Below are 25,555 nucleotides of genomic sequence, written 5' to 3'. Positions count from 1 at the left end.
AAAATAAACAAAATCAAGAGACAGAAATTGATCACAATTTTATTCTGAAGTCACCAAATTGCCAACATTGGCCTGGACCAGATAGTCAGATGAAGTTGGACACATGATTGTGGCCTTGTCTTACGTTATGGGAAGCAGCACTGTTACGATGAGGCAACACGTATCCTTCCTCCTTCCTGGCAGAACTGTCAGATAAGGCAACGGCAAGTACTGTGGTATAAACCATGCAATAGTAACAATGGATGATGTAGGTGTGCAATAAATATCGGCATTTCATTACCGCGTAAAAAAATAGTTGGAGCGCCACCGAGCAGCGGGTGGACATTGTCATTTAATCATTCCAATTCTAAGATTATTTGGAGACACAGGAAAAAAGGTTTCTTTAGCTTTTTACAGCTCTCTGAATAGAAATGATGTGGATTATCAGTTTGTGCGCCAAAGTGAATTGAACTAATACAATTCACACCTTCCTCTAAAATTAAAAAAAGAAAAAAAAAACCTGGGTCTGGTGATTCTAAATTGTAGAACATTTATTTCACACCTAAGGAAAAAAAAATGACTAAAACGACAAATGTCATTATTGTTCGGCTTCTTCAGTAGCTTCGACTCGCCTGGGTCCATATAGGAGGACGTATGCTATATGCCAGTCTCCTCCTCCTGACAACCTCAGTATATCTTCAGGAGACACAGTGCTCACTTTGTCGTCATCAAATTTAATCCACTCATCTACAAAGGGAGAAAGGCATGAGAGAGTATGAGCCGAGCACGCAATGGCCTTACAGTTCCTACATGCACTGTCTGCATATGAAGTCATCCCTAACTTGTGTCCTGCTTTATGCATATTCTATACATGGGGGGGACTAATAGCTATAGGGCAAGATGAATAGCCATACCCATAGAGCAACGAACCACACAACTTGTATAACTGTGACATCAGGTTACATCCAAGTTGCAAATGACTAGGTTCACATATTGAATGTTTCTGATAGAGTTTCAGTGTCACATAGTTACATAGTATGTAAGGCTGAATGAAGACAATGTCCATCTAGTTCAGCCTTTTTATCCTCCTATGTTGTTGATCCAGAGGAAGGCAAAAAATCCCAAGAGGCAGGAGCCAATTAGCCCTTTTGGGGAAAAAAATCCTTTCCGACTCCCTAATGGCAATCAGACATCAGTGTGGTCCAGTATAAGACAGGTTTACAAAACTAGTCACATGATGCTAAAATAGTGCAGACTTTTCTTGTAGATTCGGCTGCAGATTTCAGATTGAAATACAAATCTGTGGCCGAATCTGCAACAAATCATGCATGTAAAAATTCTGGGTTTTTTTGCAGCCACCCGCTTCAGGGTTCTCCCCCTAGTGGGGACTGTGTAAAGGAAGGCAAAGCAGCTTTGTACTTGGAAAATGGAGCTCTGGCCCTTAAAAATCTATTAGGAATAAAACAGCAAGCAATGAAAATGAAAAGCAAGTCAATAGTCAGTCAACTTTACATTAAAGATGAACAAACTGAGAATCATTTACCAAGTTTCCTCCTGACCCATGAAACGTAGTGTCCTGAAGAACTTGATCTTCCCTGATGAGTAAGAACTGCCTGCAGCTCATAGTAACCACAATTGTTAGACCCGACATCTAGAAAAAAAAATTAAGTCAAAAATGGATTGTGTGCGAGACAAAAAACAAAAAAAAAAAACAAAAACAACTTCTTAAATGCACATGCAGCTCAAAAGTTCTACAACCAATTATAAAAATGTTGAGATTTTTTGTTTGAAGAGGAATTAAACTTTTATTTTCCCCCAAACCAACAGTAAATGAGCCATCAAGCAAACTAGTAATATGTATTAGCAAATTCTGCTTCCATTCTGTTACAAATCTCAGGGGACGTTCCATTGCAGCACTATCTGCTGGCATCTAGTGTGCCTACGCCCTTATTGGGTTCTTGCCCTGGCACAGCATCTAGTGGGCATCGCTGTGTGCGCCTGGGCTTTCTGTGATGGTGCTTTTACTGCTAAGCAGAGAAGAACAGAGCCCAGCGATCAAACCAAGATGCCACTGAAGAGCTGTGGAGGAGCTGCGACAGGCATCAGACCGTCCAGTAGTAAAAGTGCAGGCACAGAGGGCGCGGGCGCACGGACTGATGCACATGTATGATTGATCATGCCTGGCTCTTGTGTTTTAGGTCAGTTGCAAATAGCATTATAAAATATATTATATTTATGCAACTGAAGTGATATTCATTGTCGTGTCACAGTGTTCTAGTACTATGTACTTACCATCTGGAAATGAGAAAGGTTCATACTTGACTTCTTTCTGTGCAGCCTGGCTTACCTATCATTACATCAAGGAAAGAGACAATAAAGAGCATTAAGGGATGCACACAAGTCTACACATAATACATGACTGGTGGCAAACCTGTAGGGGTCTACCAGATTATCTGCTCATCTAAAAAGAGCCTCCATGTGCTAGTGTTATCCGACATGAAGAATGTTAGTCAGCGCTAGTTGATCTATCCTTCTAGACAACGTTATCTGTAGTATGGGCACGTTCTCATTCATTATGTAGCTAGGCCATCCAGTATATGAAAGTAACTAGAATTACCTTGGTTACTTATTCCTTTCTATCTGAAAGTCATAGCTTCTTTCCCCTCATATGGTCATGTGATCTCCTTTATGACCAACTCAGATTTACTTGTGGTTATGTGTTCAGTTTTTAATCAATGTCTCAGTCTGTGCAATGCCATTACATGGATTGTATCACAGAGACTGCTTAGAGGGAGACACAGACACTCCCTATCACAGTTACTGATGATGATCACACAGCTCCTGTCACACAGTTATAATAGAGGAGATCACAGCTCATCCCCCTGACTGTGTACTTATGGTCTGTAGCTTATTTAGGAGAGTATAGAAAATTAGGATAAATTAAACTGTCCACCCAGCAGGAATAACTACTGCAGCCTCTAGCTAATGCTGTGCTGATATATCATGGGATTAAGGGCACAGAACAGTAGAAGTGAAAGCAAAGTCAAGATGGTGCCTGATAAGCATCAAACAGGAAGGTGCACTGCATGGAAGTGGCTGCAATATACAGTGGAGACCTCAAGAGATAAGCAATCAGGTGAGCGGTGGAAAGAGGTGTTTTTGCCAGACTGGCCCTTTAAGCTATTCTTCCCTTACTGGAAACATCTGGCCATTGATTTATGAGCAGTTCTCACTAGTACTTACTTTAGGTGGCTGACCTGAAACTTTATCATCCAGATCCTTAAACTTAGATCTATAAGGGACCATCTTTTCCTGCAGCTCCGGTGTGCATAACTCAAAGATATCCAACATGAGGGGAAATTTGACATCCTATATCGAAAAGAAAAGTTTAGATCAGTGTTAAATAGGTTGTAAAGAGACGAGACATTTGACATTGTAGTCAACGTAAATACTGTGAGAAGACACCAGAGGGGAGACCATCATAGCCAGCAATGGGTGTCTAGCTCCATATAAACAAGCTTCAATTTGAAACACACGGCTTGAATCTTTTGAAAATTCTATAAACGGAGACACACACCTTAAGAACTTTGGCATTCACAGACTCCTTCTCTTTATAAAAGAACCGCACCATTTGGATCGTCAGATACGCAGGTGGGCGACTTATCCTGGACTGTGGGGAAGAGAAGACAGAAAGGGGTTTATGTCTAATACTTAAAGGTCAGAATTCACTGTGGTAGGAAGAAGTCTATATAATAGTTAACCTAGCCCTTCACAGACAGAGACTCAAATAAAAAACCTTATTAGTAATATTAAAATCCTGGGCTGACAGACAAACTAACAACGACAAGACAAGGACTAGAAGGCTGTGCTGGATTACCAGCCTTAAGTGATATGAGGGACAATCAGTGTCCCCGATGTACGTAATAGAATAGGATATCACCCTGATTTAGGCGTCTTCATAGGTGGTGATCAGGTGTGATATACACACAGTATTTGTTCACGCCATTAGGTGATTTATACAGAAGGACTATAGACTGACATTGACCCTCCAATATTTAAGATATACAGTCGTCACCCAGACTAAGATCTCCAAGTGGATCACAGCGGACCCAATTGCATCTCAGTAGATAAGGATTATATTCCTCCTTCATGACCCTCTCAATTTGATGACCTATCCTATTTGATGACCTATCCTCAGGATACGAGCACCAAACTCGACCGATCAACTATTGATAACAGGTCATTAATAGTATTTTTAACCGGAAAATCCCTTTAACAATTGTTCTTGAGGCCATAATTAAAAAAAATAAATAAATAAAAAGCTATAATGCCCCTTTATGGTCTGAAACCAGCCAAAAATGTAAATTTCTGCAGCCTTGTTAGTAGTGGACAATTAATGGTGTTATCTGCTTTGGAACATTTCTGTTTGCAAGGACCCCAATAAATAAGCGAATTACCAGATGCCCTACTGCTGGTACCCCCAGAGATCAGCTGTAATCTGGGGAAGAACCTGGCGGCAAGTATTCAATTACCCAGCAGTGCCACCACAGGAAAAATAAAGCATTACACTGAGCCCATTAAAACGGATAGGCTGCCTGTGTAGTGTACAGACATGTCAGGCTTCCCAAAGCAAGAGAAGCTTTTTGTAGCGGTTCTCCATTCTGGCCAATAGGTGAGGGGGAACAGAGCTTCCATTAGTAAGTCAGTATTCCCTAATCTCAATAGGGTTTGAGAAATGTATTTATTCTTATAAAAACCCTTATAAAATGGTCTAATATTGCGCTATAATTTAGTTTTTTTTTTTAAATTACCACTAAAATATCACTGCCATATAGAGAATTCAGTGATATTAGTCTCAGTCCCCAAGCCGACCGCATAATCCAAGTTCCTGGTTTCAAACACAAACTTAACGAAAGTTCATTTCAGCAATTCAAAAAGACGATACAGAAAGCACGCATAGGGTCATGCAAAAACTAACAGATTTTTGGACCAATAGGACACACCAGACCATGAGATACACCCATACTTAGAAGCATAAGAGGAGAAAAGGGATTTTGCTTTTTTTTTTTTAACTGTACAATTCCTATGAGCAATAAGGTATCTCTACAATGCGAGTCATAAAGATACATCAACTTGCCAGCTGAATTGATAATAAAGTTGCATGGAGATCCCCTCTATGAACGATATGTCGGGAAACAACTAACAATCATCTCTGTGTAAAAGCAAACGACTATTCTCACACTTCCAAGACTTGTCGGAGCGACTATTTGTATGATAGCTGCTCCATGTAAAGGTACCTACAGACACTACTGTCCAGTGAGCACATAGCATGGTACCTGCAGCTTACACAACACTGCCAGGACCTCTGACCCACAAGGAGCAGCTTCTTTACAGCGGCAGTCGCAGAAATCAGGATACTAGATGCACCAGATGCTTCTTTAGGAATTTAGGGCAATGGTGAATGGCGTTCCTCGGGAAGACTTGCACTGCTTAATGTCCATTTTATGCATTGGATGCAGTACATTCCTCTGCCTATAGGGTCATTTCATAGGAAGCCATAAACGAGGGCCAATGTGGGGAAGTAACCCAGAGCACCCAAAAGAAACAAAAAGAAAACAAGCATGGGGAGAACAGCCTAACATCATGTTCCCCTGATTGCGGTCACATCTAGTTCTGCAGGTCTGAGACACCCTAATCTATAACAGAAAGTGAACTAGACTCCGAAATATGCAGTCAAACATTAGACATCTATGTCACAATGATGGTACTTATGCTATAAAACTGAAAATAAGGTTCTACTGAAGATTAAAGGGGCTGTCCCACTTCTAGCCATTTGTAGGAAGTAGACAGCTCCGTACATTGTGCAGTCACCCTGTTTGGTAGTGCAGGCTGAGTCCTATTCACTTTTATAATACTCAGCCTGTAGTACCAACCCTGGCCACTGTACGGTGCTGTCTGCTTCCTGCAGCAAACCAGCTAGGAGTGAAACAATCCCTTTAACTGCAATAGTAGAACAGCAGCAAATACAATCTAACGTGTCTCATCTTCCTTCACGTAAATGCAAGGATCCTGGATACTTACAGTTTTGTTATATATAGCATTCCTTTGTAATGACGGTGAGTGTTTGGTGATTTCTCCTTGGAGGTGCTGGAAAACATTAAACAAGATTCCTCAATCCCTACAATAGAGCCTCATTCGGCACACAGAACCACAAGCTTTCCAGAGTAACTCGCTCCTTCAGGCACATAGTAACGTTAGCTGTGAAGCACATCACATGGCTAAATACTGCTGTTGCCTTGCTGCATCACAAGTAAGGCAAGTGAATTATTACGATGGGACTTTAAAATTGCTGTAACAATGACCCAACAGTCATAAGTAACCCAAACCTGCTGGATTTCTTGTACCTGTTCACCTGGGAGTTGAATACATGACCACATCCACTTACATGGCATGTGATGCAGACAGTGATACTTGGCGGTGTGATCGGTCACCATATAGCTCTAGCCCAAAGCCAGAATATTCACCCGCTCCTCTCATTACGACACGCTCACAGAAGTCCGGGAGGACGGGATACGAGGAGTTAACTGGTGGAGTTGGGATGGATTCCAGGATTAACTACACATAAACCCCACATTTTTCAGGTTTTGAGCAGAGAAAGGCTTTAATTTAGTAAGGATTTTAATGGTAGTGTGAAAATGGACTTCTCCCTTTTTCTGTGACCGCGATGAACATAACCGTTGGATTATCTACCATTTAGAACATACGGTGTATATCTCATCAGTCACAACAACTATCACTACATAGCAGTTACACTTCTACTTCGAGTAACTGAACTTTTTTCTATTTTTCATCTGGATTAGTGATTTTAAATGAACTGTGTAATGTATTTTATTAAGGTACTTTACCTCTAAACTACTGCTGAAAACTCTACTGGACCACATAGGACTATCTCGTCCAAGGTAATATCTGTACACCACTTCGGTATACAGACTGCACAGGCTGTGTAAGGGAGAGCTGGCTGTGCCAACAATCCCACCCTCCAGGCAAAGGCTACATGAATGCCCTTCTACATGTATGATCTGCCTCTGTCGGGCCAATCCTGACTCTGGAACAACCCCCTGCCCCAGTACACGGACTGCGTATACTGCTTGGTTATAAGTGGTCTACAGAGTTCACATAGGAATGATCATAGGGAAGCTTCCAGCAGCTGTTTAGAAACAAAATACCTTAAAAGAGACTTTTCAGAAAACTTACAATCCGCTATTGTGCGCATGTCTCTACCTCACCAATCTTGTAATATACTTCGATTACATTTTTTTTTTTTTTTTTTTTTAACTAGTGTACATCAAGTTTGCAGTGCAGCCCCTCTGCAAGTCACTGCTTGTTGTTATGCATCCAGCTTCTCCAACAACTAGGATGTCTTCTTAGCTGTGAGGGAGGAACTGTTTTCACAGGCTCACACAGCTCTCCAATCTGCAGTCAGTGTGTACACGGTCTCCGCCTCTCCTGATCTTATATTTACCTGACCTTCTGTGTGCACTTATCCTTATGTTGTAGACATTACATGTGTCTCCAGTTTGCTGTGGACAAAGCAGCATAATTCTTATTGGAGTGATCTTTATTAGTGGTTTTACTAGGTCTTGTGTGTTGTATGGTCACAGCATATATAGAACTCTATACATGTTGTGACCATGCAAACATCCAAGCCCAAGTAAAGCAGCCATCATCAATCCGACAATATGTATACTACTCTGCCCATTGCAAACTGAAGACAGTTATAAAGCCTACAACATACAGGTAAGTGTGCACAGCAGGTTAGGTAGGAGAGGCAGAGACTGTGTACACACTGACTGCAGACTTCAGAGCCATGTCATTGCAGGGGAGCTGTGAAGACAGCCCCTCCCCTTACAGTTGTTAATGTCCTAGTTGCTAGAGAAGCTGAATGCCCAAGGACAAGCAGTGGATTGCAGAAGGACTGCACTTCAGCCTTGATTAGTAACGCTTTAACAGTCTTAAAATCATGTAGCATTTGAGAGAATTCAATAATACAAATTTTGTTGAGCGTCTGCTCAAAGGGTGAATAAGATCATAAAAAGTCTACTAGAGAAGTGCTTTGTATGCCGTTCCCAAATATATAAATTCTTCTCATCAACAATATATGGCACAGGGCAACATTTCATTAGAGACTAAATAACAGTTTTCACGCTGTCACTGATGTATAACACAAGGAGCTCCGCTCACCAGTTTGAGGCCCGTGAAGAGATATTTCACTTCTTGGTTTATGAAGCAGCTGAGCTGGAGGTGATTTTCTTTGCTTTTGGTTACATCTTCCTCTTCAGATTCAGAACATTTCATGCTTTGTGTATTATTAAGAAAAAACAGGGCTAGCAGGCACGATGAACGGGACTTGTGTTAAAGGGGTTACCGGTGAGGTTTTATCTCAGAACCAATATCTACCGTCACCTTAACAGAAGGATTTAGTCTCACATTACTGATCAGAATACATTAATTCTGAATCTTTTTGCATTGGTCTAGGTCTCCTCATGTGATCAACATTGGCCAATCAAAGAGCAGTGCACAGTGTGTAAAGATGAAAATGAGGCCTGGAACCAGCAGATTCAAGAAACAAATGCAGGCAATATACCTCCACCCTCCCTATTCTGTCCCAGGACAAACTTTGTTTTAAAAACCCAAGGATTGCTTTAACTTGTTAACATACTATTATCTGTAAGCCGCAGGGCTTCTGCCTCAGAACATAGTTATGCATTTCTGGAACAGATAGGGGGCAACCCTAAGGTAGTGGACAAAACAAAATCTCCCTACTGGTATAGCTAGTTTACAATGGAGTATACAGGTACAGCAAACCAAAATAAATGCTACACCAGTGAGGGTCAGCGTATCAACACAGGATGCGTCACTGTGAAAAATTACTGGGGTCAAATCGTGACCTGATAGTGTAATGACATAACACAAGTCCATGGGTTTATTAACTCGACTTCCCCATTAGGCCTAATGCACAAGGCCGTGACGGGCTCCACAAGTGGAATACCGCAGCGGAGTCAGTTATGGCGCCCCCCCAAAGACCCCAAACTTAGCTCCGTATCCGCTGCCCGAAGTCCAGCATGACACGCCGGCGTGCATGCACAGTACGTCACATGACACGCCAGCAGTGGGCAGGAAAGCGTTTTCACGCTATTTTCCGCTGTGCTAGTTGACTGCAATGGAAGCCGTCCGCACGTATTCCCGCGGCAAATAGGACATGCCGAGGGTAATTTCATGCTGCGGAATTCCACGGTGGAATTCCGCAGCGTGAGCATTAAGCTATTAGGTTCAATAGAACCTAATAGCTGCGGGGCAACACCGCAGATTTCCACCAAGTAAACCGTGGCAGAAATCCAGCCATGGGCATTAACCCCTAATTAGTAATGCTAGCATAAAAGACATATTACAAAGTGATAATGCCTCTTTCAGTACAGCTGGGGACACTTGTCTGCTGGAATGTAGGGGTGCTGGGATGTTTGCCAGTGAAGAGGAGACCACAAGAGTCTGAGTGCCCACTCTTTGTAGTCACTTGATGTGCATGTGTAGTGTAATGGCTTAAAAAAAAAAAAAAAAAGTATGCATTTGTAGTTTTGCAGCGTGCAACCCATATGAAGAACAGGTCTTCTGTAATATCAGGGGTCCATGACTGAGAATAGCATGTTTTGGCAACTAAAATTATTTATTCCAATAATTAATTGCGTTAAAAAGTTTTTCGTGCGTCGTTGGACAACTCCTAAAAATGTAGATGAAGACCTTAAAAAGCATCGATACGAGACTGGCAACAGGATTTATTGGACCACTATTTCTAATAAAAAGAACATCTAGACATGGGCTGTGAAGTTCATAAAGTGGTTTCCCATGACCCCCATATTCGCACGGTACGTTTCAGATCCTCATTCCACTTTTGCTATTAAAAGGATACGTCAACTCGAACTCAATTCCAAAAAATTGGTCAATAAAACTCTTCTTCTTTGGTGCAGCAGCAGCTCCGGAGTCTGTCTGAAGGAACAACAGAAAGAAATGCAACTCTTTATAAAGACTGAAGGAAAACAAAAACTTTAGAGCCCTAGTAACACTACCTGGAGCATTTTCCTTTCCTGTGCAGAGGTCACAGTTTCTATTAAAGATGCACACAAATGGCCAAAACACATGCAGAGTAGAGATGAGCGAGCACCCAAATGCTCGGGTCCGCGTTATTCGAGTCGAGCTTTTCGTAAAATTCAAGAGCTCTACTCGAGTAACGAACCCCATTGACTACAATGGAAGACTCGAGCATTTTTGTATGTGGGACGTCGGGTGCCGAGCCTTTTTTTTTCTCTCCTAGGTTCTCAAGCTCGGCAGAGTATGTTCGCTCAACTCTAATGCAGAGCCTTCATCAAAAAAAAAGGGTATAGTTCTTTAGCTTTAAAATGAGTGCATTAACGTTAAAAGAAAGTATAGAAACGGGATCCCCATTTTGTATAGTCTCAAATTACAGGGCAGAAATGGCAACAGTTTTGGATGGACCTTTTTTTTCTTATTGTAAACATATTTGTATTTAAAGCCTCTTGCACACGGGCAGATTTGCATTGCGAAATCCGGAGCGGGATTCTGCCTCCAGATTCTGTAGCAAATCCAGCCCATAGCATGCTATGGGCAAATCGCGATTTCCTGCCCACGAGCGGAAATCGATTGAGATATTCTGTTTGCGGGGGAGAAACGCTGGCCACACATCCACAGCAAAGTGAAGAGAAGATGGCGGACAGGTAAGCTGGGGTCACCGGCCGGGCTCCAGGTTGAACTCTGGGTCTGAGCCGCCCGTGTGCAGGAGGCCTAATACTACATTTTAATCTATACACACACATTTTTTTTTTTTTTATATATGTCCCCCATAATGTCATTCCAGGGAACTTTCAAACTGTCATTTTTTTTCTTTTTCAATTTTCTACTGTAACTGGGTCTTCTAAATCACACGTGTAAAAATGATTGAAACATTTGGAATCAATGAAACCCCAAGATAAGTAGGTTATTAAAAATCAGTTTGGGGACACTCTTCCAAAATATACAGTCCGGCAGATATGCAGAGCTACTAAATACAAAGGACCAGAGGACTTAAGCCCCAAGTAGACACAAAGATGATCGCTTAAAAGACAGTTTGAGTGACAGTTTTGAGCGATCATTTTGCATAGCTACTAATGATGTTAATTAGCTGCTAATGTTATCACCGCTGCCCACGGAGAACACAGCATGCCGTCCCTCTTCCCAGAGACGACAGCTTTTATGCTGAGTTGAACTCAGCGTTGGACGAAGAGTGCGCATTGGGCACACATTTACACGGAACAGCTATTGCTTAAAAGCCGTCATTTGGACGAATTTTGAGCAATATCGTTGTGTGTAAATCAGCCTTGACTGACTAATGCAGCAAGTGAGGGAATGAAAGCACCTACTGTGCATCAAGCAATTACCTCCATTTCCGTTTCTCCTTCTATGGGTTCTAATTTCTGCTGCAGAACCCTCATAACTTGTAACCAGCATTCATTGGCATCCTGCAAATACACAGTATATTTGTTCGGTGTAGCACAGCAGTGTAATAAGACAGATGGAACATTCTCTATTGCACCAATATATTCTGGACTCATATTGCACATTCATAAATAAAAGTAAAAGGCTTCTTTCATTACAGACGACCACTTTCATATAAAAACCAGCAGGATCAGCTGTGATCCAGCTTCTGCCACCCTCGGCAAAGAGCTTACTTTGCTGGGGGAAGCCACAAACAGCCAGACACGTCCACTAGGAAATGTAGTGATACATCAAAGCCATCATTTAACTGAGTAATAAGCAGATGGCTTGAATCAGTCCGAGCACAAGCCACTTGTACAGAGCAGCGCTCTACCTGGCTCATACAGGTGGATCCCAAAAAGGGGATCCTTCTTTTTGAAGTTCATATGCTGCAATGGGGGATATGTTCTTTATGACATACAGAAGAACATATAAAAGGGAGACGCAAACAGAAAGCGTTTACTTAGCTACATTTAGCATTCTAAATGGCATCCTGGTGAACGTTACCTGTTGCAGATACTGTCCTTGTTCACCTTTCTCTGCGAACTGTGGGAAGGCCATGTGCAAGAACTGGAGAAGGATGATTGGCGGGATACTGGAAGAGGTCTTGTCCATTGATTCAAATAGATCGCGAAGGGCTAAATTGGATAGATGCACATGTTATATAACGACTCAGCACATCAAAAATGTAAGTTTAAATAATAAGGGGGTTACACAGAGTTAGCCCTGGGAAGGCAGTGAGCATCGACAATTCATGCAACTGGGACAACCGACTGCACTAAATATTACAAGTGAAGCACGACTAATCAAGGACACAGGAATAAATAAGTTGTATCAAAGTTATCATCTACCCCTAGCTTTGTGTAATATTAACATGTACGCAAGTATAAGGCAGAAACAAAGCAAAAAATTAAGAGAAATGAGACACAAACCTGCGGTGATATACTGCGCAGAGGCCATTTCACCAGAAGCTCTCAGGGCACCTGCATAGCTAAGATAAAGTGACAAAAACATGATAAGCCCCCCCTGTGGGGGTAGTAAACAACCACACAAGTCACGTTATAACGACACTTAGTTACATTATATTTTCAATTCTAAGAGGTGTTAATATGTTGTCAAACTAGAACAGCAACCTACTCATCTCTACTGTATATTGCTTTAAAAGAAACTCCCCATATTCAGTCCCCTTCTCTAGTGACCCCATAGTCTTCTCACCAGCCTTGTGCTGCGCTTAGCCGTAACGATGATTGTTCCAATGAGCACAAATAAGCAATAGTCGTTCGGTTTAAACGCGAGCCAATGACTGAACACCGAACATTCGTCGTTCGGAATCAGCAGGACTAATAATCATCGTTGGCTCAGACACTTATCGTTGTGTTTATAGCACTCCCCGCTCAGAGCTTCACATAGGAATATGAATCATGGAACGAGATGTGAACGATCTGCCTGTCTACGAAGGTTGAACGAGTGCGAATGAGTAAGCAGGGACGTCTCCATCTCTTTCGAACAAAAATCGGCTCATCTAAAAAGGGGTATTACTTGTCAGTTACCCAGGATTATAGGGGGCATTGTCTTGGTAAGCTATAGGGCGCTCTGCATTTGCCCCCAGAAATATCTACAATGATAAAAAGGATCCTAGAAAGTTTTAATCTGGGCTAAGAAATCTTTGCTTTGTGATCTCAGCAGCATTCTGCATTTTTTAATCTGCAGCCTAAAACTGCCTATTGAAGTCACAAAAAGGGGTTGGGATTCATTTAACAAATGCTACAGTTTATAGCTGAAGGCCTGCAGGGCAGCGGATGCAAACTCATGTATTCTTCATAAATCGACAATCATACCGCTTAAGAGATTCTTTTAGTTCTGGCACTGAGCGGATACACTGAACTGTAGCATTCATGTAACAAGTGTTTCCGAGGTTCGTTAACCCACAAGGCAACTCCATCTGCAAGACACAGAACATGTGCAGTGAGAGGTATGGAAATTCAGGAATTGTATAACAATTACATTTTTGAACTCAATGCAAAATCTCTTTCTCGCTTTGTTCATTGGGGAGACACCGCTGAAGACCATGGGTATAGGAGCTTGACTGTTTTAGCCTGTTGCCATCCTACTTGGCTGCTCCTTCTACCTGCGTACAAACTGGTGAGCATGCTGCTTGCAGGAGGGGTATAGCTGATACGAGGAGCTAACACTTTTTTGCTTAGTGACAGCAGCTATATGCATGGTTTCAGTTGTGTGCCCCAATGCAACAGGCAAGTAAACATTGAACCTGTGTGTGCTCCAAAGCAAACGCTGAAGATTAAAGTGTTTCTTGCAGTATTTTGAAAATATCTTAAACGCAAACATGCAGAAATGCATCTTTATAAAAAACGTGGACATGGCCTTAAATAAAGGATGCTAGATCTGCTGCCCGGCTGACCACAGGCGTTATTAGAGAGTATCTGATGTCATTAGGGCCAAAGGAGGTCCCATTAGGTGTTAACATATGGAAATAAAAATACTGCTCAGATGTCGAATATAGTGTGTTATATATATTATATGCTATGAAAAGATACGAATCCACTTACTGCAGAGGCTAACTGTTCCTCTGTCATGTCTTCTACAAATACGGGCCTCACTGCAGGCTCCTCAGGAAGGGCTTCAGCAGAGCCCATCATTAACAGGCTCATTCCCTAGAAGAGAAGAAACATAAGAAAAAGTTATCCATATGGCTGTAAATGACAGATATATATATATATAAATAAATAAAGGATGCTTCCCCCATCTACAACAGGTCTGCAAAGCACACCACTGATGGAGCAAGCCTTTCACAACTGTGATACACAAACACTAATTGGGTGACTACGTTTAGGCAATTACGTACCCACGATGAATTCATTTAGTTATTTTTATTGTTGACTGCCCTAATAGAGTAGAACTAAAAAACAGCCAAGTATATAGCTATTGTGTTGAGCGGCCAAATCCCCAGCAGAAGTCATGAAGATGCTCGCTAGGGCCCCTTCACATGACCGCATTGTTACAGCGTATTCTGCACGTACGAGTTGCATGTGGAATACGCTGTAGCAATCTGCTGTAGGCTCCCATGCCGCCGATCGCACATAGTGCGCGAAGTTTACACGCAATAAAGATTGCAGTATGTTCTATCTTGGCATGTATTACGTACGCATACAACTCAAGATAGTGCATGGCAATCGGCGGCCCGCAACAAATATGCTATGTCATTGCATACTTGATGCGAGTCACGCGACTAACATGCGTGCACTCGTGTGCAGCCGGCCTTACTGTCAGACTGTTCCCGCCTCTAGCCTCTGCTTACCCAATTCATTTTGAAGCCGGGAACGGGAAAGTGCTTTAGAATAGAGGAGTGGTAGGTAGAGATGAGTGAGCACCCAAATGCTCGGGTCTGTGTTATTCGAGTCGAGATTTTCGTAAAATTCGAGTAACGAACCCCATTGACTACAATGGGAGACTCGAGCATTTTTGTATGTGGGAAACCGGGTGCCGAGCTTTTTTTTTTTTCTAGGTTGTTCGTTCTCGTTCGTGTTCTCGCTCTCACAGCGGGGAGGAGCCAAAAAAATGGGACGGGGTCAAACACGACTTGATGCTCGTTTGAGTAACGAGCACCCTCGAGTACGCTAATACTCGAACGAGCATCAAGCTCGGCAGAGTATGTTCGCTCAACTCTAGTGGTAGGTAATGTCCGGTATAAAGCAATATTGAAGATCTAGTCTGGAGACTAGATGTCAGCTTTGTACAGTAGGACAAGTATACCGTACTTTCAGTAACTCTTACAATTCAGCAGCCAAGAAAACTACTCAACCCATGCAAAACGGGCTAAAATGCCAAGAAAATGGTTCACGTATATGTTCTAAATGCGGAAACTAAATTACTTACGTTTTTTATCTTGAGGTTCCCCCAATCATCGTCCTGTGTCAAGGAGAAAACAATATGGGTAACGATGTTAAGTCACCTGACTAAAGTTCATTTAAGCGTTCTCAGGTCTTGTGTATAAAGCTCATGCATACAGAAAGCTCCGGATACTTTTTAATAGACATCATGTTTCGATGTTACATTTTCAATAACTGCTTGTTGTCAAAAAATGGAATCAATCCAGCTTTCATTCAGCAGCTGAGAACCTGCCCTGATCACACAGGTGCATGGCTTGTTAAAGGGGTGTCTAGCTGCAAACTATTGGGGGCCTACCCTCAGAATAGATCAATAGTAAACTGGTGGGGGAGCGTCACCCAAGACCCTCACTGATCAGCTGTTCACCGGGCTGATGTACTTGTGCACTGAGCCAATTCCTGCAGGAAGCAGACAGCTCCGTTTCCACTGCAGTGGCCTGATTTAGTATTTCAGATTTAACCCCCCACCAAGCAACTATTGCTTACCTTAAAAAAAGATTAAATTAAAACCGCAGCATGCCCTATGCTTGTTGGATTTTTGGACAAGACCAGTGCATGTCAATGTGTAGTTTCCTGCAACTTGGACAGTACACTGTAAGAATTTTTGTGTGCAGAGTTGTGCCTGAGAACATTGGATAGGTCATCAACATGTGATTGGTGGGTGACCGAACCTGGCAGTCCCATCGTTACACAGCAGTGCTTCTGTTCATGTGGTGGTGACTTACCCCAGCATACCCCGTTCATGCAAGCAGCACCAGGTATCTTACTGATGAGGCATTAATGTAAAAGACCTTTTCCTACTGGATGCCCCCATAAGATTAGCACTCAGTGCTAGGCCACTAATGTACCATGCTTTGGCTCCTACCTTTAATGTCCCTCCTTTGACCATGACTTTCTGTCTGTCCGGCTGCACACCGGTCAGGGCAAACAGCTGGGCTTTGAAGACCATCGGAGGCTCATCGGTGTTGAGTTCCACATTATCGAACTTCTCCTTCCCCCACTTCACGTTTACTGGTGGCACAGAAGCACAAATAATACGTGAGTGAAAACTATTTGGGCAACCAAGAGATAAAGAGCAGGAAGGGCTGTAAAACTAAGGCAAGAGTAGAGCAGCGGCCCATAGTGACCCATTGGGCTACGGCTTCCAGTTTCCAAAGTACCTCAGAATAATAAGAGCTGGGATCTGATTGGTTCCCAAAGGTAAAGCACCAGTTTTACTTGGCACTTGTTTTGACAAGTCTCCATTAAAGTGTTGGTTCAAGTACAGTACATGTTATGTCCTCAGAGGACAGGAAGTAGTACGGCGGAGAACACAGCAATGTACAAGTGTAGATCAGGTTACCCAACAGATATGTACACAGAAGGAAACAATGGACTATTGTTAGAGGAATTACTACCCCTCCCCCAGCAGCACTGCCTTATGGGTAAGTACATGAACATACTGCTATATAATCCCGGAGGCTTCTGGATGGGTCACACACATTTTTCAGAATCCCAATAGGTTATTTATTAGAGGAAATAAACGTTTGGGTTTTATATAAAGTTCTTTGCGAACAGAAGATATTATTTTGTTACGTAGAAATACAAAAAACATATATAAAATAGAGGTAGAGTTCATATGGAGCCCAGATGGCTGATCACAGGGTGATTGGGGGACTGTCCCAGTGGTCACATGAAAGGTTGTGACCAAATACGGCTGTAGAGGGGTTGTCCCATCAGGACACCCTGCACCCCATCCACAAGAATAGGGGGCAAGTGTCCGATAGCTGGTACCTCCACGGTCCACAAGAATAGGGGGCAAGTGTCCGATAGCTGGTACCTCCACGGTCCACAAGAATAGGGGGCAAGTGTCCGATAGCTGGTACCTCCACGGTCCACAAGAATAGGGGGCAAGTGTCCGATAGCTGGTACCTCCACGGTCCACAAGAATAGGGGGCAAGTGTCTGATAGCTGGTACCTCCACGGTCCACAAGAATAGGGGGCAAGTGTCTGATAGCTGGTACCTCCACGGTCCACAAGAATAGGGGGCAAGTGTCTGATAGCTGGTACCTCCACGGTCCACAAGAATAGGGGGCAAGTGTCTGATAGCTGGTACCTCCACGGTCCACAAGAATAGGGGGCAAGTGTCTGATAGCTGGTACCTCCACGGTCCACAAGAATAGGGGGCAAGTGTCTGATAGCTGGTACCTCCACGGTCCACAAGAATAGGGGGCAAGTGTCTGATAGCTGGTACCTCCACGGTCCACAAGAATAGGGGGCAAGTGTCTGATAGCTGGTACCTCCACGGTCCACAAGAATAGGGGGCAAGTGTCTGATAGCTGGTACCTCCACGGTCCACAAGAATAGGGGGCAAGTGTCTGATAGCTGGTACCTCCACGGTCCACAAGAATAGGGGGCAAGTGTCTGATAGCTGGTACCTCCACGGTCCACAAGAATAGGGGGCAAGTGTCTGATAGCTGGTACCTCCACGGTCCACAAGAATAGGGGGCAAGTGTCTGATAGCTGGTACCTCCACGGTCCACAAGAATAGGGGGCAAGTGTCTGATAGCTGGTACCTCCACGGTCCACAAGAATAGGGGGCAAGTGTCTGATAGCTGGTACCTCCACGGTCCACAAGAATAGGGGGCAAGTGTCTGATAGCTGGTACCTCCACGGTCCACAAGAATAGGGGGCAAGTGTCTGATAGCTGGTACCTCCACGGTCCACAAGAATAGGGGGCAAGTGTCTGATAGCTGGTACCTCCACGGTCCACAAGAATAGGGGGCAAGTGTCTGATAGCTGGTACCTCCACGGTCCACAAGAATAGGGGGCAAGTGTCTGATAGCTGGTACCTCCACGGTCCACAAGAATAGGGGGCAAGTGTCTGATAGCTGGTACCTCCACGGTCCACAAGAATAGGGGGCAAGTGTCTGATAGCTGGTACCTCCACGGTCCACAAGAATAGGGGGCAAGTGTCTGATAGCTGGTACCTCCACGGTCCACAAGAATAGGGGGCAAGTGTCTGATAGCTGGTACCTCCACGGTCCACAAGAATAGGGGGCAAGTGTCTGATAGCTGGTACCTCCACGGTCCACAAGAATAGGGGGCAAGTGTCTGATAGCTGGTACCTCCACGGTCCACAAGAATAGGGGGCAAGTGTCTGATAGCTGGTACCTCCACGGTCCACAAGAATAGGGGGCAAGTGTCTGATAGCTGGTACCTCCACGGTCCACAAGAATAGGGGGCAAGTGTCTGATAGCTGGTACCTCCACGGTCCACAAGAATAGGGGGCAAGTGTCTGATAGCTGGTACCTCCACGGTCCACAAGAATAGGGGGCAAGTGTCTGATAGCTGGTACCTCCACGGTCCACAAGAATAGGGGGCAAGTGTCTGATAGCTGGTACCTCCACGGTCCACAAGAATAGGGGGCAAGTGTCTGATAGCTGGTACCTCCACGGTCCACAAGAATAGGGGGCAAGTGTCTGATAGCTGGTACCTCCACGGTCCACAAGAATAGGGGGCAAGTGTCTGATAGCTGGTACCTCCACGGTCCACAAGAATAGGGGGCAAGTGTCTGATAGCTGGTACCTCCACGGTCCACAAGAATAGGGGGCAAGTGTCTGATAGCTGGTACCTCCACGGTCCACAAGAATAGGGGGCAAGTGTCTGATAGCTGGTACCTCCACGGTCCACAAGAATAGGGGGCAAGTGTCTGATAGCTGGTACCTCCACGGTCCACAAGAATAGGGGGCAAGTGTCTGATAGCTGGTACCTCCACGGTCCACAAGAATAGGGGGCAAGTGTCTGATAGCTGGTACCTCCACGGTCCACAAGAATAGGGGGCAAGTGTCTGATAGCTGGTACCTCCACGGTCCACAAGAATAGGGGGCAAGTGTCTGATAGCTGGTACCTCCATGGTCCACAAGAATAGGGGAGAAGTTCTTGATAGCTGGTACCTCCACGGTCCACAAGAATAGGGGATAAGTGCCTGATAGTTGGTACCTCCATGGTCCACAAGAATAGGGGGGTCCCAGATTCCCTTGTATGAATGGAGTGGCAGTCATGTGTGTACAACACCACTTCATCCATCTCTATGAGACTGTTGGGGACAGACAAATGTTGTACTCAGCCATCTCTGGCAGTCCCACTGAAAAGAATGGAGTGGCTGCGCACAAATGCTTATTACTGATCCTATAGATGGGGGGAAAATTGTTATGGTGGCACAACCCATTTAAAGGGGTTTTTTGTTTGTTTTTTAGGGAAATACTATTTATGACCCATTTTCAGCACAGGTCATCAATTGATCAGCTGGAGTCCGCCACTCAGGACCCCAGCAGGTCAGATGCTTGATGTCAGCACGGCAACACACAAGGGTGCGGAATGGAAACTATAGCTCCGATCCCAGTGTAGTGACTGAGGCACAGCTCTTATTAAAGTCAGTGGGCACTGACAGCGGCTGCCTGACCAACTGATTGGCCAGGGATCCTGAGTGGCAGACCCCAGCTGACCTATCCTAATTTTAGGTTCTGCTCATAGGAACATAAAAATTACAATAATGGGTTCTGGATCCATTATAGACAGACTCCAATGACGCCTGATGAAGCTTACTGGCTATAATGCATTCCTTCAGATTTCTGTCATGGTGTCATTTTACTGGGGGGGGGGGGGGGGGGGGGGGGGGAGAATAAACAGTGTTGTACGTGCGCCTTTTTTTGTTTTACATTTATGATGGAAATCCTGTAAGGCGGCTCCGAGGACAGAACTGAACAATGGAAGTCGTGGGCACAAGTATGTGCGCACCCCAAGACAAGCCTACTGACCAGTAAAATGACAGAGACTGGTTTTTACACTGGATAAAAAATGTGGGCGGCTGCTGGAGGTGGCGGCTCCTCAATAAATGTGGCTCAGGGGTTCGTACTGATGCCTTGCAATGCTGGGGTCCGAGGTGCAAATCTCATCAAGGGCAACATCAACTTAGAAAAACTCCTTATAGACATCCCCCTTGGTCAGATTTGAACCTACAACTCAGAACTGCAAGGGAGCAGTGCTAACAACTGAGCCACCACACTGGTGCTTCTATCGACAGAGAAATAGAAGAGTAAGAAGAACAAACACAAAGAGAACATAAAAGCCAATGTAGACATCAGCCTTGGCCAGATGTGAACCTACAATTCCAGCACTGCAAGGCAACAGTGATAATGACTGAGCCACCATGCTGCTTTTCTGGAGGAGGAGAACAAGAAGCACATAGAAAACATACAGAGTCCATGTAGATGTTGTGTTTGGTAACATATGAGTCTAGGACCTCCAGCGCAGCAAGGCAACCAGTGGTAATGACTACGACACCATGCTTTTTCTTTCCACTTCCTTCATAGAAGGAGGAGAAGATAGATAAGGAGAAGATCTTCTCTTTATCCTCCAGAGAAGGAAAAAGCTTGACGGCTCAGTGACTAGCTCTGCTGCCTTATAACACTGGGGTTTCTGGTTCATGACTAAGGACAACATCCGCACGGAGGTTTTATGTTCTCACAGTGTTTATTCTCCTCTTTATTCCCAAGCATGGTGGCTCAGTCATTATCACTGTTGCCTTGCAGTGCTAAGTTGTAGGTTCACATCTGGCCAAGGCTGATGTCTGTGTGGGGTTTTTCTAAGTTGATTATTTGAGCCATATTCACGGAGAAGGTGACTCCAGCAGCCCTCTGCACGTGTGATCCAGCATACAAAAAAACTGAACGACAGAAGACATTCCGCTTCATTCCATTTCTACAGACTTCACACTAATGGTTTCCGCCCTACGACTCGGCCCTCCCGTGTAGACAGGTGGTCAGCCGCGGGCTCCGCCCTACGACTCGGCTCTCCCATGTAGACAGGTGGTCACCCGCGGGTTCCGCCTTACGACTCGGCCCTCCCGTGTAGACAGGCGGTCGCCCGCGGGTTCCGCCTTACAACTCGGCCCTCCCGTGTAGACAGGCGGTCGCCCGCGGGTTCCGCCTTACGACTCGGCCCTCCCGTGTAGACAGGCGGTCGCCCGCGGGTTCTGCCTTACGACTCGGCCCTCCCGTGTAGACAGGCGGTCACCCGCGGGTTCTGCCTTACGACTCGGCCCTCCCGTGTAGACAGGCGGTCACCCGCGGGTTCTGCCTTACGACTCGGCCCTCCCGTGTAGACAGGCGGTCACCCGCGGGTTCTGCCTTACGACTCGGCCCTCCCGTGTAGACAGGTGGTTACCGGCAGGTTCTGCCTTACGACTCGGCCCTCCCGTGTAGACAGGTGGTTACCGGCGGGTTCTGCCTTACGACTCGGCCCTCCCGTGTAGACAGGTGGTTACCGGCGGGTTCTGCCTTACGACTCGGCCCTCCCGTGTAGACAGGTGGTTACCGGCGGGTTCTGCCTTACGACTTGGCCCTCCCGTGTAGACAGGCGGTCACCCGCGGGTTCTGCCTTACGACTTGGCCCTCCCGTGTAGACAGGCGGTCACCCGCGGGTTCTGCCTTACGACTCGGCCATCCCGTGTAGACAGGCGGTTACCCGCGGGTTCTGCCTTACGACTCGGCCCTCCCGTGTAGACAGGCGGTTACCCGCGGGTTCTGCCTTACGACTCGGCCCTCCCGTGTAGACAGGTGGTTACCGGCAGGTTCTGCCTTACGACTCGGCCCCCCCGTGTAGACAGGCGGTTACCCACGGGTTCTGCCCTATGACTCGGCCCTCCCGTGTAGACAGGTGGTTACCGGCGGGTTCTGCCTTACAACTTGGCCCTCCCGTGTAGACAGGCGGTTACCCGCGGGTTCTGCCTTACGACTCGGCCCTCCCATGTAGACAGGTGGTTACTGGCGGGTTCTGCCTTACGACTCGGCCCTCCCGTGTAGACAGGCGGTTACCCACGGGTTCTGCCCTATGACTTGGCCCTCCCGTGTTGACAGGTGGTTACCCACGGGTTCTGCCCTATGACTCGGCCCTCCCGTGTAGACAGGCGGTTACCCGCGGGTTCTGCCTTACGATTCGGCTGAAAATACCGGACGAAGAAGTGCTGCAAAAGCCGGGCAGTAAGCGGGCGGACCCCATCATAGCCAATGGCATCCGCTCGCCGCAGTTCCATTCTGAGACAGAACAGTGCGGCGGTGGGGTTTCCCGGCCAGAATCCCCAGCGCAGGTGTGACACCACCTTAACCCTTCCAGCCCTGTACCGGAGAAGCTCTAAGACCCAGAAGTATGTGACCCCCTGCTGGTTACACAGCACAACAGCCCAGTGTGTGCCCGACCTGCTGTCACACGGGGTGCGGTGTAGGCTCTTGGGCGCCCCCTGGCTTACACGTGGGCTGTACCTGTATAGACGGGCATGGCGGTGGGTTCTCCGGGCGCGCAGTCCGCTCTCCTTCCTGCCGCTTTCTCCTACTCTCATTCAAACAGGGGCCCGCAAAGCAGTGACGCTGCGAAATCACACGCTGCACCGAGCGCGGAGCCAATCCCGAGGTACAACCCGGTAACGTGTCCAATCACACAGCAGTCAGCCCACCGTGCAACCAATCACAGGGCGCGAGTGTGACAGCTCGACCAATGGCGGCGAGCGCTGCCCTTCAATAACCCGGAAGAAGTTGCAGTTTTGCTTCCGTATCAGTCACATGGACGGTCACAGCTCGGGAGGAGAGGAAGTTGGAGGGCTACACCTCTACTGGGGGCTCCTGGGTCATTGCGCTGCTCGTTCTGCTGGGGGCGCCATGTCAGCCGCCAACCACAATCTATTTAGTAGTTGGAGGGAAGGCTGTACGTTGCTGAACTAGAGGAGACTCTGCTCACAGCGCCCGCTGGTGGTGGAGGACTGCAGCTGCCGCGAGAAGTCTAGCCAGAAGGGAAACTCCCTCTCCGAGCAGCGGAGTGCGATCCGTTATATCGGCGCTCTTCTACTATTAGTTCCTTGGATTCCGCTGTTTTCTGTCATCTCCGGATCTTTTTGCCAGAACTTTCTTTTGAACAGGATATGTATTTAAATAAACATTTTAATGAAAACTTCTGTGTGTTGTTGACTTCTAGGGGACCGCGTGTGCGCGAATACACAGAAAAATACAGCATAGTCCATTGTTTTTTTCGTGTGCGACCAAAATGCATGGTAAAAATATGCGCATGTGAACAAATCCATTGAAATCAATGCGTTCTATTCTCGCCACATTGTGCACGCAAATATATCCTCATGAAGCGTAAGACCCGGCGTCCACGGGCCAATGTGATTTGTGGAATCTGCGGGCGGCACCTGCGCAGAAGATCTGCAGTTCAAACTGCCCGTAGGGAGACGCGGGCGTCCGCAGCTGAATGCGGATTTGACTTGATTTGCAGATCTTTTGGTCCGGAAAACAAAATGCAGCATGCGCCATTTCAGTATGGTTCCCGCACGGACAGCGTCCATTGAAGCGGGAAAGCAGGAGTACTTTCAATGGCGTGAAAAAAAGTATAGTAAAGAATGCTGTTGCACATGCAAAAACATATGCGCCCATTCAGCAAAAATGCCGCGCAGATGCACATCGGCTGGTGTGACGCAGGCCTTAAAGGAGTCTTCCAGAGAAATATAACCAGTCCTCAGCGGAGGTCATCGTTGGATGAGGGGCTGGGGTCCGCTGCTCCGCCCAGCTGTCGGTGCTGCGTGTAGCGGCCGGCGCTGATAACTGCAGGTGCCACTATCATTGATCTGAATGGGCGCTGCGCCTGCAGTTACAAGCAGCGGCCACTACACGGGTCAGAGCAGCAGCTTCCATTCCATACCCCTGCGTGTAGCGGTGCTGAATCATCTGATTGAGGCTGCCTTCACACGGGCAAGAAGATCACATGAGATGTGTATGTTGCGAGATGCACAAATATGAACCCCATTCTTTTGAATGGGGGCACACAGATGAGTGATGTTTTCCTGCATTGCAGCGTGGGAATCAAATTGCGCCATTTTCTATCTGTGTGCTCTCGCAATGCAGCGCCAATTGTTGTCAATGGGGTCGGCGTCACTTTCGCACCACATGCTGGGTGCACGCGATGCAAGGTCTCCCATCGAATGGGAGAAACTCCGTGATCCTCCATGGTGGCGGAGGATCCCTTGTTCCCCAAAGTGAGAGGCTGTATTGACATAAATTCTAATGTTAGCGTGTACGATATGGGCCGTGATTCAGGGCCCCAAATTGCGCTAGCCTGTGTGAAGTTAACCTGACTGGTGTCCTGAGCAGCGGCCCCACCGATCAACTATTGCTGGCCCATCCTGAGGATGGGTCGGGTGTAATATTTCTCTGGAAACTCCTTTAGGGCTTTCACACGGGCAACAAAATCACACAGTCAATCAATGTAGCACTCAATGAACATTCAATGCGATGGCTGTGATTGGTTCATCGAGCGCTGCATTAATTGGCGGAGCCGCAGCGCTCGAGAACCAATCAGAGCCAGTGCTTGCTGGAGGCGGGATTTATGAACCCCCTAACCAGGAAGTGGCGGCTGAAGACTGCAAACAAGTGCGGCAGAGCGGACAGCGCCTGTTTGGTAATGTATTGGTTTTTTATGTGCAGCTAGGGCTTATTTTCAGGGTAGGGTTAATATTTTCAGACACCCAAAAAAAATTTCCGACAAAAGAGCGTGACAACATCACAATAAAACGCAAGGATATCGCACAGAAATGGCAGGAACACAACTGTAATACTGCTGCAATTTTCTCGCGGCGATATCGCTGTCGTCCGTGTGAAAGAGGCCTGAATGTGGAGGGCAGTGGAGTTAAGATGTGCCAAATTTGTTAAGAGGTGCGCATCTTTGGCAAATCTGTGCTGCATTTGCAAAAGTATTGTACATCAGTGGAGCTGCAGAGGCCACCCAACTTTCTCTAGGCCCTGACCACCGTTTCCAAAAATGATGAGCGGTATAAAAATGAAAAAATGACAAACACAGCATGTGCCGAAATTTACAACAGTTTTCCAACAGAAAACCTGTCAATGGATTGATAAATTGCCCTCGTGGCCGAGAATCTCGCAGTGTGATGCAAAGTTTCCCATTGAAAACAATGGGAAACACTTGCCGATCCTGTAACGTGCCTTTTTGTCCTACAGAATTGCCCAGCACATTGCCCATCTTGTTGCGTATTCCGTGCCCAT

General features: G+C 45.9%; 1 protein-coding gene across 1 annotated transcript; it reads right to left on the bottom strand.

The window, feature by feature from the left end:
• Window positions 1-23: 23 nt before the first annotated feature.
• USP14 (ubiquitin specific peptidase 14) lies at window positions 24-22,943 on the bottom strand. Its single transcript, XM_066579639.1, has 16 exons — window positions 22,769-22,943; window positions 16,333-16,478; window positions 15,457-15,489; window positions 14,130-14,234; window positions 13,401-13,504; window positions 12,495-12,553; window positions 12,070-12,200; window positions 11,466-11,546; window positions 9,944-10,020; window positions 8,221-8,335; window positions 6,061-6,126; window positions 3,557-3,649; window positions 3,223-3,348; window positions 2,272-2,326; window positions 1,523-1,630; window positions 24-726 (listed from the first exon to the last, which is right to left on the bottom strand). Exons 1-16 carry the CDS (start codon window positions 22,782-22,784, stop codon window positions 578-580), a joined length of 1,464 nt encoding a protein of 487 aa, XP_066435736.1. The 5' UTR covers window positions 22,785-22,943; the 3' UTR covers window positions 24-577.
• Between the last annotated feature and the right edge of the window lie 2,612 nt (window positions 22,944-25,555).

This window comes from Eleutherodactylus coqui, chromosome 9 (genome assembly GCF_035609145.1).
Source record: "Eleutherodactylus coqui strain aEleCoq1 chromosome 9, aEleCoq1.hap1, whole genome shotgun sequence".
NCBI classification, from domain to species: Eukaryota; Metazoa; Chordata; class Amphibia; order Anura; family Eleutherodactylidae; genus Eleutherodactylus; species Eleutherodactylus coqui.
Note: the sequence above shows the minus strand (reverse complement) of the source record. Positions and strands in the feature narration are given on the sequence as shown.

Bases quoted from the DNA above. Each gene is read 5' to 3' on its own strand.
- USP14 (XM_066579639.1), bottom strand. The intron at 10,021-11,465 runs GTAATTGCTTGA...TTGTTCCTTCAG, and splicing joins AAGGAGAAACGGAAATGGAG to ACAGACTCCGGAGCTGCTGC. The intron at 1,631-2,271 runs GTAAGTACATAG...TTTTTTTTCTAG, and splicing joins ACCTTTCTCATTTCCAGATG to ATGTCGGGTCTAACAATTGT.